The 15,584-nt window shown below is 45.1% G+C and overlaps 1 protein-coding gene across 8 annotated transcripts in view; it reads right to left on the reverse strand.

Moving 5' to 3' along the window:
* SEC16B (SEC16 homolog B, endoplasmic reticulum export factor) overlaps positions 1-15,584 on the reverse strand; it is a 49,460-nt gene that overhangs the window by 19,969 nt on the left and 13,907 nt on the right. For 3 of the 8 annotated variants that reach the window (XM_037022349.2, XM_073216808.1, XM_037022348.2), the window contains 10 exons: positions 12,788-13,138; positions 11,371-11,483; positions 10,782-10,902; positions 9,912-10,020; positions 6,706-6,850; positions 5,917-6,068; positions 5,481-5,542; positions 4,021-4,156; positions 3,314-3,544; positions 857-954 (listed from right to left, as the gene is read on the reverse strand). In XM_037022349.2, the coding sequence (XP_036878244.2) occupies positions 857-954; positions 3,314-3,544; positions 4,021-4,156; positions 5,481-5,542; positions 5,917-6,068; positions 6,706-6,850; positions 9,912-10,020; positions 10,782-10,902; positions 11,371-11,483; positions 12,788-13,080 (1,460 nt within the window). In that variant the 5' untranslated portion in view covers positions 13,081-13,138. Of the gene's footprint in view, positions 1-856; positions 955-3,313; positions 3,545-4,020; positions 4,157-5,480; positions 5,543-5,916; positions 6,069-6,705; positions 6,851-9,911; positions 10,021-10,781; positions 10,910-11,370; positions 11,484-12,787; positions 13,139-13,808; positions 14,709-14,930; positions 15,197-15,584 lie in introns of those variants that run through there. The other 5 variants (XM_037022352.2, XM_037022353.2, XM_037022347.2 and 2 more) reach the window with 5 other exon arrangements.

Below are 15,584 nucleotides of genomic sequence, written 5' to 3' on the forward strand. Positions count from 1 at the left end.
ATATCTTCTCACTGTCTGACCCAAGCCTGCTCCTTGTAGGATGGCCCTCCTGTCCCACCCCAGCCTTGCCACATGTCTGTCCCTGCCAACCCATGGATGCCAGTGGTAGCCTGAAGGACTGACTCAGAAACCCTTGTCCAGTGCCCCAACACCCACTGCCTCCATATGACCCTGATTCTCTTCTGCTGTTTCATCCCCCTTATTCCAAACTCCTGGTATGTAGTCACACCTCCATTCCTGTCTCATCCTGGGCTGCAGGCTCCTCCTGGTCTAGCCTGATACTGGGGTCTTGACATGCGAGGTGCTTTCTGACTAAACACACCCCTTCAGTCTCGCCATCTCTCACTGCCCTAGACAAAGACTTGTGGGGCTACTGCCCCATCCTGCAAACCCCTTTTCCCAGCACAGCTCCTGCTCTTCCACCCACACCCCTACTTCTCAGCCCCACATCTCCCCGCAAGCCTAAGCCATGGAAGTCACCAGCCCTTAGTCCTGGGCTGTCAGTCGACCTGAAGGGATCATCTGTCCCCTCACTGATGAAACTATCTAGACCAGCCCCTCCTAAGGAGAAAAGGCTACTGCAATGTAGAAACCTACTCAAGTTTTGGAAACTCTGACCCTGGGAAATATTACTAAATATTTTATTCAGCTTAGCAGGTTGAAAGAATGCAACTGTGCCTAGGTTGCAAGAATCTGGAAAGGAGATATGCTATGTCCAGCTCAGAAAACAGAAACTGCAAAGACATTTGGAGTGTGAGCCTTCTCGGTGTATCTCCCATGTCTCCTTGCCTCACATGGCACCTTTGCTGGGAGGCCTCTCTGCTCCACTGGTCTCCTTTGCAAATCCCCCACTCACCCGCTCATAACCCAGCTGTAGGTCCTGGGGTCCATCTTGCTGGCCAGGAACAAAGCGTGGCCCCACAGATGGTTCTTCATGGCCCACTCCAAGGCTTCCTAAAAACAAAAACCCCATATTTACTATTACCTTCCTCTCCATCTACGAACAGCAGCAAAGGGCTGTGCTTAGGTGCCACCCCCTAGCAGCAGGGGCCAGGCTTCCGGGAAGGCTGTTGAGCCTCACCTGTGTGTGGGAAGTGGACTTTAAATGGCATGGCTTTCTCTCTAAGGTATCCCCTTCTCCAGCCTACACTTTATCAAAATGCATGGTGCTATCTCATGAGGTCCCCATAAGCCTCGCCTCCAGTTAACCTTATCTCATTAGCAGAAGTCACACAATACTTTTGGGAACCTAAGCACCAAAAATAAGAGAAACACCTCACCCCCAAGGACTGAGCCTCAAAACACAGGGTGCAGAATGGTATCTGTGGGGGCATGTTGAAGGAACAGTTTTTTAATGACTGTGACAGAGACTCCTAGGTTCTCACCCAAACCTGCTCTCCCAGGCCAGCAGCTGACCACATTTCTCCACCTCCCTTGCACCTAGTGTGACTGAGTTCCAGACAGTGCAATAGAAATGAAGTAACGTGCGCCACCTCCAGGCCTGGCCCATAGAATCCCCCACTTCCTTCCTTCATGGCCTTTTCCCCATCTGACTGGCTGCAAGGGAGGGGACATCCATCCAGGCACCTTAGAGACTGCACGATGAGATGGGAGGGCTTCCCACATGCAGGTGCTTGGATGACTCCATGGAGCAAGGCCGCTCCGCTATTCTGTTCTCCACCCAGCGATCTCACATGACTAAAAGGAAGCTGCTTGTATGTTTGAACCAGTATTCACAGCAGTTAACCTACCCTACCTAATACTGTAACTAATGCTTGTTAATGATCAAGTGCTTGTTAACTATCAACTTCATGCACTAAATTAATGACACTATTAACTTGGTGAGATGCATTAGAAGCCGCAAATTTTAAAACATTCACATACATATATTCACCTTTTCATTCAATTTTCAGAATTATTTAGTAAGGGCTTAATTTACATGTGCGCTTTTGACCTGGTATTAATGATTTCCTCAGTGCCCCAAAATAAGGTGATTTTTGGACAGGAAGTCACTCATGAGATGACTCCACTGCCACATGAAAATTTCCTTGATCATCCCAACACCACCATGCTCTTATTTGAAGAGAGAGCAAATTAACTGGCCATAGTTAGGAAATTCAGCCTCATATCCAATATAAGGAAAAATGACATAAAGAGTTACTTTTTATATGCTAAAGTATTTTCTAATAGTATTTTTTAAAAGGAGTCACTAATGATTGGTTGGGAATCAGCACTTTACTTAAACACCTGCATCTCCAAAAATATAACTGAAGAATGAGTGAAGAAATTTACTCTATCAGAACATCTACGAGAACATCTATCAAAGATACCATCTCACAAAGCCAGAAGTAAGACCCCAGTTAAATATTAACAAAGGTTTTCAAGGTATTTAAGGTGACTTAGCTCCTCATGACTCACTCTGACCCCCTGTACCCTATCCCTCACTCTCCTCTGGGAAAGGTGTGCCAGGTCAGAAGCCCGGGATGTGGGAAGCCCTCCCACCTCATGGCGCAAGTCTCCGACTCACCAGGCTGCCCACATCTAAACTCTGGCTCTTTCACTTGCTAACTATCTTCATCTGTAAACACATAAAACAATAATAGAACCTAACCTGCAGGGTTTCCAGGATGATAAGTGAAAGAATGCATGTGAGATTTAAGTGAATGCCTGGCACACATCAAGTATTTTTCACTATTTGCTTGTGTTATTGTTGTGATCACCGTCATTACTTACCTTTCTTAAGGAAGCAGATCGTCGCTGATCTATCACTGTTCCCCACTCGGTTCAATGCCTTACAAGTAGTGGCTGCTTAATAGATGTTTAGTGAATGAATGAATCACTGGTGAATTTGCATGTCCCTACTATACAGTGAAAACAATATATGTACATATATATGTGTGTGTGTGTGTGTATGTAGTATATATATATATATACATATAAATGTGATTTGGGGATAGGAATTCACTAATGAGGTGATTCCATCTCCAAATGAAAATTTGATGTGTAATATATACCATGGGAGTATTTCACCACATAAGCTTAACTGGAAAAAAAAGAAATAACTGTACATAAAACTTAATTTTATTTTTAATAAATATGCATAGAAAAATACTAGAAGTAAATATATTAAAATGTTAATAATGTTATCTTTTAATGAATGGTCGGACTACAGATGAATTTTTTTCTTTGTACCTCCCTGAACTTCTTGAGTGCTATAAAATGATTATATATTCCTCATATAATTTGGGGAGAGGTGAGTGGTGGAGCAGGGGTGGCTTTTTCAAAACAAGCATGGTTGAGGGGTGGCCCTTGCCTTCCTCCTTCCATAGTACAGCAGTTTAGTGAATTTCTCCACGATCTGCGCGGGCGTCTCCAGGCTGGGGGGAGTCTCCCCGGTGAGGAGGTTCGGGGTCCCTGAGCTCAGCACCGGCCAGTCCTCATCGGTCAGGTTGATGAGATTGGCCACCGGCGGCTGCCTCTTGTATTTCTCCATATTTTTGCAATCTTGCATCAGTAACTCCGCAATGTCAGATCCCACCATGGACTGCAAGGCAAAGGGGGTTCATCCTCAGGGACAATCCTGCTCATGCTCATGCTGGCAGCCAGGCTGAAGAAGGCAGGTACCAGAGCACCTGCCTTCTTTACAATGGGCCAGCATGCGAACGGCCCTTTCTTGGATTGTTGTGTTCCAAACTTCAGCTTCACTCTCATGGTTATTTTCTGCCCGTCGGGAGCCATAGAGGTTACCAGAAACATGCACACTCTCATACATGTATCACCGCTTGGTGCAGTGACACAAGAACTGCATGGTGACCCCCCCGCCAGAGGAGAAGGGCAGGGGAAAGGTTAGCATTACCAAAGTGGCATTGACATCTGAGCAATGTTTTCACCTGGGGTCCTTCGTTGCTTCTCTAATGTCACCTTTTGTAATCAAGCCATAAACCAATTCTTCTCTGTCCCCAGAAGACTTACATTTCAGTGCAGCCGGCACCCACCCGCCCATCAGAGTGGTAATCTTACCCCATTCTGCCGACAGAGGAGAACCAACAGTTGCCACAGTAGAGCCGAATCTCTGCTCCCTGGTGTCTCAGATTTGCGGCTCTGAGCTGCTTTCTGCTGGCAAAACGTGATGATATCCACCTTGTGTACATCTTCCCTATGGAGAGATTTCAGGGAGCAAAGAGTGAGGGGCGGGCTCTGCCCCCGTATAGGACCACAGGCTCCTCCTGCAGTCCCAGGGCTGGCTGGGCTGGGACGGGACAGAAGTCTGATCGCCCCAGGGCTGGGGTAACAAGTCTGCAGCTATTTCCTTGAAGAACAGGAAGGAACCTCAGAGATTCTCTTGTACACTGTCTTCACTTCACAGTTGAGGAAACTGAAGGTTGGAGCACAGAAATCAGAGTCAGACAACCCTGGGTTTAAATGTAGCCCACCATGTCTCAGCTTAAATGAGTTTCTTATCTCCTCTGAGCCTCTGCTTTTGCCCCTAAATCAGGGATTTAAAAAATATATACCTGCATACAAAGTGGAATTAATAAACTGTGTAGTTTATATTAAGGCTTAAGAAAGGGGTATATTATTTGCTCGAGATCATTCGATAAAATCAGTCAACTTAAGACCAATACCCACCCTAGGGTCCAAATACCCAACTGGGTGCTCCACCCCACATCTGTAGACTGAGTGTAAAAAATTGACACAACACTCATTTTTACTTGAAGGAACTGTCAAAATACTATGGGGATTTTCTTGGATAGGGAAGCTTCTGGCAAATACATATACATAATAGTGATGACATTTAAAGGGCTTCCATGTGCATTATCTTATTTGAGCCTCACAGCTACCACCTGGAGTTAGCATAGCTAGTGTGACATCATTTCTTAAAGGGAAAACTAAGGCTCAGAGAGGGCTAACTGACCTGTCTGCCATGGTACCTCTAGCTAGTAGGCTGCGTGGGACTAGCCCCCAGGTCCTCTGACACCAGCCAAGACTCTCTCCACAATGAAATCTCCAACCTGAATATGGACAAAAAACTAGGAATTTAAAAGCAGTTCTAGCTCAATCCTGCAGAGGGCAGACTTGCATTTCGTCCAAGGAACTCAGACAGTGACCATGTTATTTCTCGCTCTAGAAAAAGGGAGGAATTTTTTCCTGCTATGAACCCAGTTGTTTGTGATTTTCCAGGCTGTGCTCCACGTTTCTACCAGTATCTATTAACTACACAGAACACTAAAACCTCCTACCATGGAGCCTCTGCAAAACAGAACTGATTTCAGATTTTTAAACTTTTTTCTTTCTGCCCTGCAACTATAAATTGCTTGTTGAAATGGCTCAGACCACATTTGGCTCTATTTTGTGGCACAGAGAATTTTAGTCCAATGGGGACAGACATTTTCTTCCAAGGAAGCCAAGAACAAATCCCCAGAATGCTGACCTGGGCAAGATTTTGTAGGTTTCAAAAGCCCTTGCTTGGCATTGTTTACCTTATCAGCGGTCCTGAGAAACTCCTCATCTCTTCTTGTTCTTCGTAATCATTAAGAATAACCTGGAACAAAAAAATTAGATTTGGTCTTAAGACTAAGCCTGCCCAATGCCCCTTCCAGTCAAATCTGGCATCAGCACCCAGAGCCAGTTCTAGGATGTGGCTCGGGATCTATGCAGAGGGCATGAGGGCAAAAGTGAGTCCTCCAGTTGCTGAAAATGAGCCAACAGCATCCCAGCAAAGATCACTAACATCACCTCTTTCTGAGAAGATCCTTACCTGTTCCTTCACACATACAACACCCCCCCACCCCGATCCATTAAGGTCCATGGCTCCGTTCTGCACAAGAGCACCCCATTCCTGGAGACGCTCAGGCTCAGGCAGAGGGAAGCAGGGAGCAGTGTACCAGCACTGCAGGGACACACACTCTTGCTCACCTCCATGCTGTGCAGTTCAACGAGGGCTGTTTGTCCATTGCTGGGAGACCTGGGGCCCACGCACACCAGCTGACCTCCAGGCCCAAAACTCACAGGCACATGAGGAACATAGAACTTCATGGGCTCCTGGGGAACAGCTGCCGAGACATCCTCTGACCAACCGGTACAGGTGGACACTGTTAGCCTCACTGCCACTGCTCTGCTTTACTTTAGGAATAGGCTACAGACACATTCTTTCCAAATTCCAACTGAGACCAAGATAAGATTCTAGGTGGGCTACATAATGAGAGGAAGCTCATGCTCCACGTCAGATTTAAGCCTCTGAGTATCTGTCAGAATATAATGCAACGATTGGATGATTTGGTCCAAATAATAATGCAGTAGGCCCAGACTCTCAGTGACGGGGACAGGCAGGGACTCTGGCTACCATAGCCCTGAAGCGTGTGACACTTGGGCTCTGTGACCTGCCTTTGCTTTACCAAACTGACTCTGGTCTCCACTTCTTCACCTGTGCTTAAATGTACCTCTGAGGGCCTCCTCTCTTAGCCTAATAATGGCTAGGGGCATTCTTCCCTTCCAGGAATCAGCTATGATGCAACTTCCAGCACAAAAGAAGGTGGGAAATGGAGCCAAAATTGGCCTCTCTGCCCAGGGGACCTACGTAAGCAAACAAGGTGGACAATAACCCACTCTTGGCAATACAGAGTAAAGGTGACTTGCCAAGAGACTTGCCACCCAGCCCTCTTCCCACCAGATTCGACCAGCTCTTTGGCGCACTCCAGGACCCACCAGCCTGAACTGGACTCCAAGCCGCTGGAGACATGGGGTCATACAGCTCAGGGGCATCTGCCAGGTACTGACTGAGCTCGTAGCTGCTGGAGCTAAGGCCAGACTCGTGCTGCCGGAGAAGGCTGGGCTCATCCGTCAGTGTGGGCTAGAAGTTAAAAACAAGGAAAACACATGGGAAGAGTTAGAAGCACTTCCAGAGAAATAGTCCTTCCAAGTCTTCCTTCAAAGCAACAAGATTCAGACTTGCAAATAAATTCAGTGGACGTGAATGTGTTGAAAGGAAAGGAAGGGATAGTTTGATTGACAGGTATTTGCTAAAGGATGCACGGTGGCCTACTAGAGAGAATACAGGCTCCGGGGCCCAAATCCCAGCTTTGTCAAAACCTAGCTGCTGTGACCATGGCCAAGTGACTTAGGCTCTCTGAACTCAGTACCCTTATCTGTAATACAGATCATTATATCTGCCCTATATAGTTCAAGTACTTACTCATGCATGTATTCACTCACCAACTATTTAAGAGCACCTACTATGCTCCAGGCACTGTGATTTCCCTGGGGGTTCAGGTATACAAGAAATTCATTGACCTTACATCTTGGGAGGACACAAATAAAAAAAAGGATGCCAAAGCTCTTTGTAAACTGTAAAGTGCTATCCCTGTATATGGCTTCTGTTGCTGTGTTGTGTTATATGAATAACAATGTTAGTCATAATATGTGTTCTGTCCTGTTAAGCATTGGGATACAGAAAAAGCTATTGTCAAAAATCATATATATCTAATCAGGGAAACAAAATTAACATAAAACAGTCAAAAATTAAGGGCTTGTTGTGACAGACCTATACACTGAAAACTCTTGAGGGAAATTAAAGAGGACACTAATAAATGGAAATTCATCCCATACTCTTGGGTAGGAAGAATTAATATTGTCAAAATGGACATCCTACCTAAAGCAATCTGCAGATTCGATGCAATCCCTATCAAAATACTGACAGCATTCTTCAACGAACTGAGAAAAAGTTCTAAAATTCATATGGAACCACAAAAGATCCCAAATAGCCAAAGCAACCATGAGAAGGAAGAATAAAGCTGGGAGGATTATGCTCCCCAACTTCAAACTCTACTATAAAGCCACAGTAATCAAGACAATTTGGGACTGGCACAAGAAGAGACCCATAGATGTATGGAATAGAGTAGAGAGCCCAGATATAAACCCACACATATATGGCCAATTAATATATGATAAAGAAGCCATGGACATACAATGGGGAAATGACAGCCTCTTCAACAACTGGTGTTGGCAAAACTGGACAGCTACATGTAAGAGAATGAAACTGGAATACTGTCTAACTCCATACACAAAAGTAAACTTGAAGTGGATCAAAAACCTGAATGTAAATCATGAAACCATAAAACTCTTAGAAGAAAACATAGGCAAAAATATCTTGATTATAAACATGAGCAACTTTTTACTGAACATGCCTCCTCAGGCAAGAGAAACAAAACAAAAATGAACAAGTGGGACTATATCAAACTAAAAAGCTTCTGTACAGCAAAGGACACCATCAGTAGAACAAAAAGGCATCCTATAGTATGGGTGAATATATTCATAAATGACATATCCAATAAGGGGTTGACATACAAAATATAAAAAGAGCTCACACACCTCAACAACTAAAAAGCAAATAACCCAATTAAAAAATGGGCAGAGGATCTGAACAGATACCTCCCCAAAGAAGAAATTTAGATGGCCAACGGGCACATGGAAAGATGCTCTACATCACTAATCATCAGAGAAATGCAAATTAGAACCACAATGAGATATCACTTCACACCATTTAGGATGGCCAACATCCATCCAAAAGACAAACAACAACAAATGCTGGCAAGGATGTGGAGAAAAGGGAACCCTCCTACACAGCTGGTGGGAATATACACTAGTTCAACCATTGTGGAAAGCAGTACGGAGGTTCCCCAAAAAACTCAAAATAGAAATACCATTTGATCCAGGAATTCCACTCCTAGGAATTTATCCTAAGAAAACATGATCACGGATTCAAAAAGACATATGCACCCCTATGTTTATCACAGCACTATTTACAGTAGCCAAGACATGGAAGCAACCTAAGTGTCTATCTGTAGATGAGTGGATAAAGAAGATGTGGTACATATACACAATGGAATATTATTCAGCCGTAAGAAGAAAACAGACCCTACCATTTGCAACAACATGGATGGAGCTAGAGGGTATTACGCTCAGTGAAATTAGCCAGGGCGAGAAAGACAAGTACCAAATGATTTCACTCTTCTGTGGAGTATAACAACAAAGCAAAAACTGAAGGAACAGAAACAGCAGCAGACTCACAGAACCCAAGAATGGACTAACAGTTACCAAAGGGAAAGGGACTGGGGAGGGTGGGTGGGAAGTGAGGGATAAGGGGATTAAGGGGCATTACAATTAGCACACATAATAAAGTGGGGCACAGGGAAGGCAGTATAGCACAGAGAAGACAGTGATTCATTAGCATCTTACTATGCTGATGGACAGTGACTATAATGGGGTATGTGGTGGGGACTTGAGAATAGGGGGAATGTAGTAACCACAATATTGCTCATGTGAAACCTGAGCATAAGATTGTATATCAATGATACCTTAACTAATGAAAAAAATTAAGGGCTTGCCTCTGTAGTATCTCTGCAATTTTTTTATAAATCTAAAATTATTCTAAAATAAAAGGTTTATTTTTAAAAAGTGAAAAGCTCCATTTTGCACCCAGCTGGTATACACAGTAAGGTTATAGGAGAGAGAGATGGGAGAGTCAAGAAAGGTTTCAAGGTCTGCTTTTCAGACCTGAATGAAAAGATTCTAGCAACTTCCCACTTCCTGGGAAAACCTAATTGCTAGTCCTCTGGGGATACTGGTGGCAGCCTCTTCTCCTCTTTCCGAGCACCTCAAAGTGACTTAGTGACATTTCCTGATCCAGCCAATTTGACGAAAATGCAAAAGGGCCAGATCAGGGCCCAGACTCATATGACTGACACATGAAGGCAGGGAAAGGAGGAAGTATGAGTGGAGGCCTCCCAGAGAGTAAGAAAGGAGCCCTTCAGGCTGCTGGCCACTGGAGACGTCCACCCACAAGGGCCCTGCCCCACAACGGTGGTTGTGATGCACTTTCATAGGCCACTAAGCCCCATGTCACTTTGGGTTACCTTATTCTTCTGGGTCCTAGTTAGCAGACTCTCCGGAAATAGCTCCCCAGGCCTCTCCTGTCCAGAGTTAGAAGCGGGACTGTCTTTATAAGGATTCCAATTCTTAGATCTACAGCAAAGTGACAGGAGCGGGTGAGAGGGGATCCTGGGCAAGCCAGCAAGGCTGAGCTGTTCTCTGCTGCAGGCTGTTCTGCTGCAAAGTGTGGACGGCGTCACGCCGGCCTGTGTGCCACAAGGAAAAGCACTGTCCTCCCTTTCGCCACCTCAATCTATCAATACCAGAAAAACAGGAGCTCCTGGGTCCATGGTGCAGTTACTAGAAGGGGCCCCAAGCCCTGCAGAGAAGGGTGGGTCTCTGCAGCCTGACATCCTGGAGTGACTGAAACCAGAGCAGCTGGGGTGGGGAGTTCCAGGCAGAGTAAGCAGTCAGGCCTGCGGCACCAGGACAGCTGCTTGTGCACAAGCCTCCCGTGCGCACCTTCCCAGGGGATACCCTACTCTTGGGGCCCAGAGGTGAGTCAAATAGAAGCACACAGCCCCAGGCAAGACCTAATGATGAGAACATTTGCAAGGCCTTATCTGTCCTCAGACCCTAAGGATTCCACACCTTCAGGATGGCACTCAGGTCACTCTCCAGGGCTCAGACCAGCCCACCTTTGGGAACTGCCTCTCAGAGTCAGGAATCTCTCCCCCCAGGGTCCATGTTACAGCTGGCCGTGGCCAGCCTGGGCTACTCCCACATCCCTGTGGCCATACAGAAGCAGATGGGCTTCTGGAGATGAGGGACCAGCACCTGATGCCATAATACTTGCCTAACATAGTCTGAGTTTGGCTGAATCACGTTGACCCGGCCTCTCCACTCACACTTACTGGCACTGAGTCTCGCTGTTTGTTCCAAACGAGCTGTTCTGGTTTTCATGATGATGTTCATTGAGGTACTTTTGATCATGGTAATCTTCATGCCAGATGTAAGGACTCCCTTGCCTCAGTGCTGCACCCTCAGAGAGAACAAAATGCAGACAGGTCACTTCCTACTCCTAAAAGTCTAGAAAGATGCTCGCAAGCCATGCAGCTGAGTTACTGAAGGCACTGGAGCACAGCGGGTATGAAAATATATTTATTTGACCAATTGAATAAAATGAGTAAGTTAGCAGTAGTGGAGACTAATTTGGGCTATAATGAGGGGTAGAAGCAAAAATGTGGATGAAGTACAAACTATCCAAAATACTGTAACATAATGGTAGCTCCAGTACCATCACCCGCACGTAGAAAGAAAAATGGCTCCTTTCTGTCTCTTCTCAAGACATCCAGCAGCTGTGTCTTTGCTGTGGCCTCATCTGGCCAAGAAAGAAGAGGGTGGGGGCAGGACTCTGCCTCAGCCAAGCAGGATGCCCAAGGGGATGCCTGGGCACCAGACCAGCCACACCAACCCAAAGGCTTCTTGGAGATTATTCTATACCTCCTTCTTCCTGTTGCTGCTGCGGGGGTCCAGGGTAGTAGTAATTTCGGTAAGCATATTCTTCCCTTAGGTTTGAAGAATAAAAGCTCTGATATGGATCCTCAATACCTCTCCTAAAACATCACAAAAAAAGGTCAGTCATTCAGGGTGAGTGTGGGGAAGAGGGAAACCCAAGGAAGACTTGACAAGCTTAATAACTTCAGAGGACAGGACTGTCACCCCCGTGTAGTATGTGCTTTAAAGACACAGTTAATTCTAGATCCTATAAACAGAAAATACAGAAGCAGAGCAGGAACCAGAACTTTGTTTCAGAACAAGGCTGGGACTTTAATAGCAAAACCATAGTCAATTGTCTCATTCTCTTTCCCCATGATCCCTCTTAGTCCTCAAATACACACATCCAGCAAAACAAGATGTTATCTTAGAAAACCCCTTCCTAAAATGGCATAAGCACCCAATATGCCATCGTAATTCCCATGCATGTTACAGATGGAAATGAGATTAAAAAGTCAAGTTGGACTATCTTAAATCTGATTGCTTGTATTGCCTCTGTCCTAAACACACCTTCCTTCAAGAATTTAGTACAGATTGGGGGAAGGAATGTCATGTTGTTAGTATTTCTTAGTAATAATTAAAATTATTCCAAGTAATTTTGAAAGACTTAGGAATTCTTTAGTATTTCAAAGGAGCAAAATATTTTACAGTAATTGTCATAACTTTAACCCTAAATCTGTAAGCAGGTAAATATCACCCACCTGGAAAGACAAAGGAGAACATAGATGGCTTGCAACATTCCATAAAATATTAAGCCTAGTGTTATGAATTAGAACTCAAGAGCTGGAATTCCAGATTCTTCTAGAATTACCTCCCTGAGACCTCACCATTCTGAACTTGGAGCCTGCAAGCTTGTATCACCTTTCTCTGAGATTGATTTTTTTTTCAAGTTCCCATTCATTCATTCAATACATATGTTTCCATATTCTACATATTGTTCTAGTACTAGGGCCCTTGTTAGAGCTGGTGATGTCAATGCTAATCCTGGGTCACAGTCATCCAAAGATGACAAAGAACTTTATACAGGGATCCCTAGGAAAAGCTTTTCCATAGTCTACAAATATTGCCTTTTATGATTCCAAAGTCAGAGGGTCCCATCTGCCGTCTGGATTTTCACATTTCCTTCTACCCTTCTCCCCCACCCACAACACCAGTCATATCGTGATGGCTTTTTTAAGAAGCTCCACTAGGGAAATACTATTTTCAGCCACCAAACACAATTTGGGAGACGAAAGGGTTTAGCTAAGTCAATGTAGTGGAAAAAAGGAAAATGTGGAGAAATATAAGGAAAAGGAAGAAGGAAAAGAACAATCTGTTCATAAGCATTTAGAAGTGCTGGGTCAGTTTCAGGGCAAAACCGCACCTTGAGTACAGCCGACTGGGATAACCACCTTCGCCGTAGTCAGCCCCAGCCATAGGCTGGTGCTCTTCCCCAAGTCTGGACACATAATGAGGCACCTGGTGGTCTGCCCTGGGGTCCTGCGGCTGGGGGCTCCCTCGGATGTCTTGCCATTGATAGAGCCTCTCTCCATGGTGCGAAGAGTGAGGAACAGGCCGATGATACCCGTCTCTCCGAAGCCCTCGGTCTGCAGCCTTCGATGATGCTGTGGGCCTCCCTCGCGGCTGAGGCGGCCACCGGGGAACCCAAAGTTCCATCCCTGAGCCCCTGAATTTCTCTTATATTTTAAGTCAGTTATGTAGTTATTTTGTCTTCCTGAAGACAAAACAGAAAGATCAAAAAAAAAGGAAAGAAAAGATCATTTTAGGCATATATCCAAATGATGGTTGGTTAGGTTTTGTGAAAAAGCAGCTATGGTCCTCAAAATCTTCTATCCAAAACCGCACGGGCTGTGATAAAAGAGATATCAGAAAAAAATCTCAAGCAGATACACAAGACAAATAACAGGCTATACAATTACGTTGATGTCACTTTAAAAATTAAAAAGTATATTTGGAGCAATATAGATGTGGGAGACATAAAAGACAGAACAGTAATGAAGGTCCAAAATACTATTCCAATTATTCCAACCAAATAAGCGTTTGGTCATTTATTCCACCAGCAAATATTTACTTGACATTTACTATAGAGGCCTTATGCTATCATAGAAATAGAGTGGGCCTTAGAGCTAGACGAGAGTTCAAACCCTAACTCTGCCACTTATCAGCTCGTTAATTTTTTCAAGTTTCAATTTCTTTACTCTTACTTAGGATGGGGACCACAACCACTGTTTGCAGAGTAAGTGATAACTTATGAAAAGGGCCCAACATACAGCCTGGTATATAGTAATTACTCAATAAATAGTAGTTAGTGTTATCCGAGATAAAGATTAGGTTAGTGTGAGTGGCTGAAGATATTCCCTAAACATAAAGAATCTCAAACTGACCTCAAGAGACATCTTTTCTGAATCTGTAAATTAAGCTCTTAGAAGAATTAGGTCCTATACTATGGCCATGACTGCCCCTCCTCCGAAGGCGCCAAAGAGAGGTACGTTCGGGGTGGCCTCTCTGACAAGTTAGAGAGCCATGTCTCAGTAATCTTCCTGACTGGAGATCTTGATTCCTGCAAGTCTCCCCAGCACCAAACTGATTTTCCCTACTTATTCTAGAGAAATAGCTCCAAAGAGCAGACTCCTTCCCAAGTTCCTCTGCCCGGATCATGGAGGACACCTGCATGCCACTGCCTCTGAAGAGGAAGCACACATCAGACCTTACTCCTGCTCAGAGATTCTCAGGTCAGGAGAGCAAACACATCAGCTCAGTCAGACCCCATGTTTTCTCTCCCTTGGGAACTGTTTTAAATGGAAAGACTCTGATCAAATGCAGCTAACTTGCTCCCACTGCTGAAACTCCCAGCCTAACAGAACAATTCACAGCAGAACAAAAGGCCAAAGGGCATGTGTTGAAATCAAGATGTCACTCTGCTCGAAAGCCAAGGAGCCAGGGTCCACAGCTATGAGCTGTAAGCAGAACATACTGGAAGAGCAAGGCTCAGAAGTACCCTCCACCCTCAAGATCAATCACAGCTAGGGAAAACTTGCACCTTCCTTCCCATGCCAGCCCATTTCCTTGAAAAAGTCAGGTGCAAAGAGAGCCTTTCCAGCAAATTCCAGCAGACACTCACTGCCCCAGAAGTCCACAGAACTCAATACCATCTGGACACAAGGAAGCTTAACAAGAACAAAGCCTCTTTCACCTCGTCTCCCGGTATTTTCACAAGACAGCCTTTCTCCCACTACAAAGGTGCAAAACTCAGTCTCTGCTGACATCACATCCTTTCGTTGCCAAGATATCAATTACAGTACTTTAGACCCCAGGTTATATAATTAAGGACACAACGAAAAGCAACTAAGATCCTCAAAATGAAGGCATTGTCTACAGTGACAATTGCACAATCATGTTAATGACCTTCCCTGGCCCCAGTAAGGGCAATGCTGCCCTTCTCAGTCTGACAGCACAGTGTGTGCAGCTGAAAGGGACAGAATGCAAGCCCTAGCATTCCCACACACCTGCTCTGATGGCTTTCCATCTGCCTTCAGCGCAGCTCCGCACCTGGCCCGACACTGTCTCCTCTCCTTTTGGAGACTGTCAAAGTCCAGATGCCACATCTACTAAGACTTCCCAACCTTCAGATCTATAGCCAGCCAGCTGCCTTTGCAACTGCCTGGCATCCATGGGGCTGATTCACTAGGGCAAAGTACAGCCCAGCCACCTCAGTCTAGGACAGACCTGACTTGGAGTATTTGCTGAGAACCCTGTCAGAGACTAGGGCTTCTGTTTGCCTACTCCTGGACTGACCCAGGTTCACTCATGTGAGAGAGCTTCCAAACCCCCAGAGCAAACAAGGACCAGAGACACGAGGGAGAGGAAATCCAGAAAGCCCTGAGGCAGCCTGGCTGATGAGAGAGCACCACCTCTGGGGTGCTGGCTCGTGGCTCTACCGGCTGGCTCTACTACTTAGCCTCTCTGAGTCTCAGTTTCTTCTTCTCTAAAAGGGGAATAACAATACTTAGCTGATAGGCTTATAATGAGGATAAAATACTGATAAATTGTCACATGATATATAATATACACATGCTCTATAAATATTATATTTTCCTTTCATAAGAGATGAGCTAATTCCATTGTTTGAGGCAGACAAGAGAACTCACGTGTGGATGGTA

The sequence above is a fragment of the Manis javanica genome, chromosome 11 (genome assembly GCF_040802235.1).
Source record: "Manis javanica isolate MJ-LG chromosome 11, MJ_LKY, whole genome shotgun sequence".
Classification (NCBI taxonomy): Eukaryota; Metazoa; Chordata; class Mammalia; order Pholidota; family Manidae; genus Manis; species Manis javanica.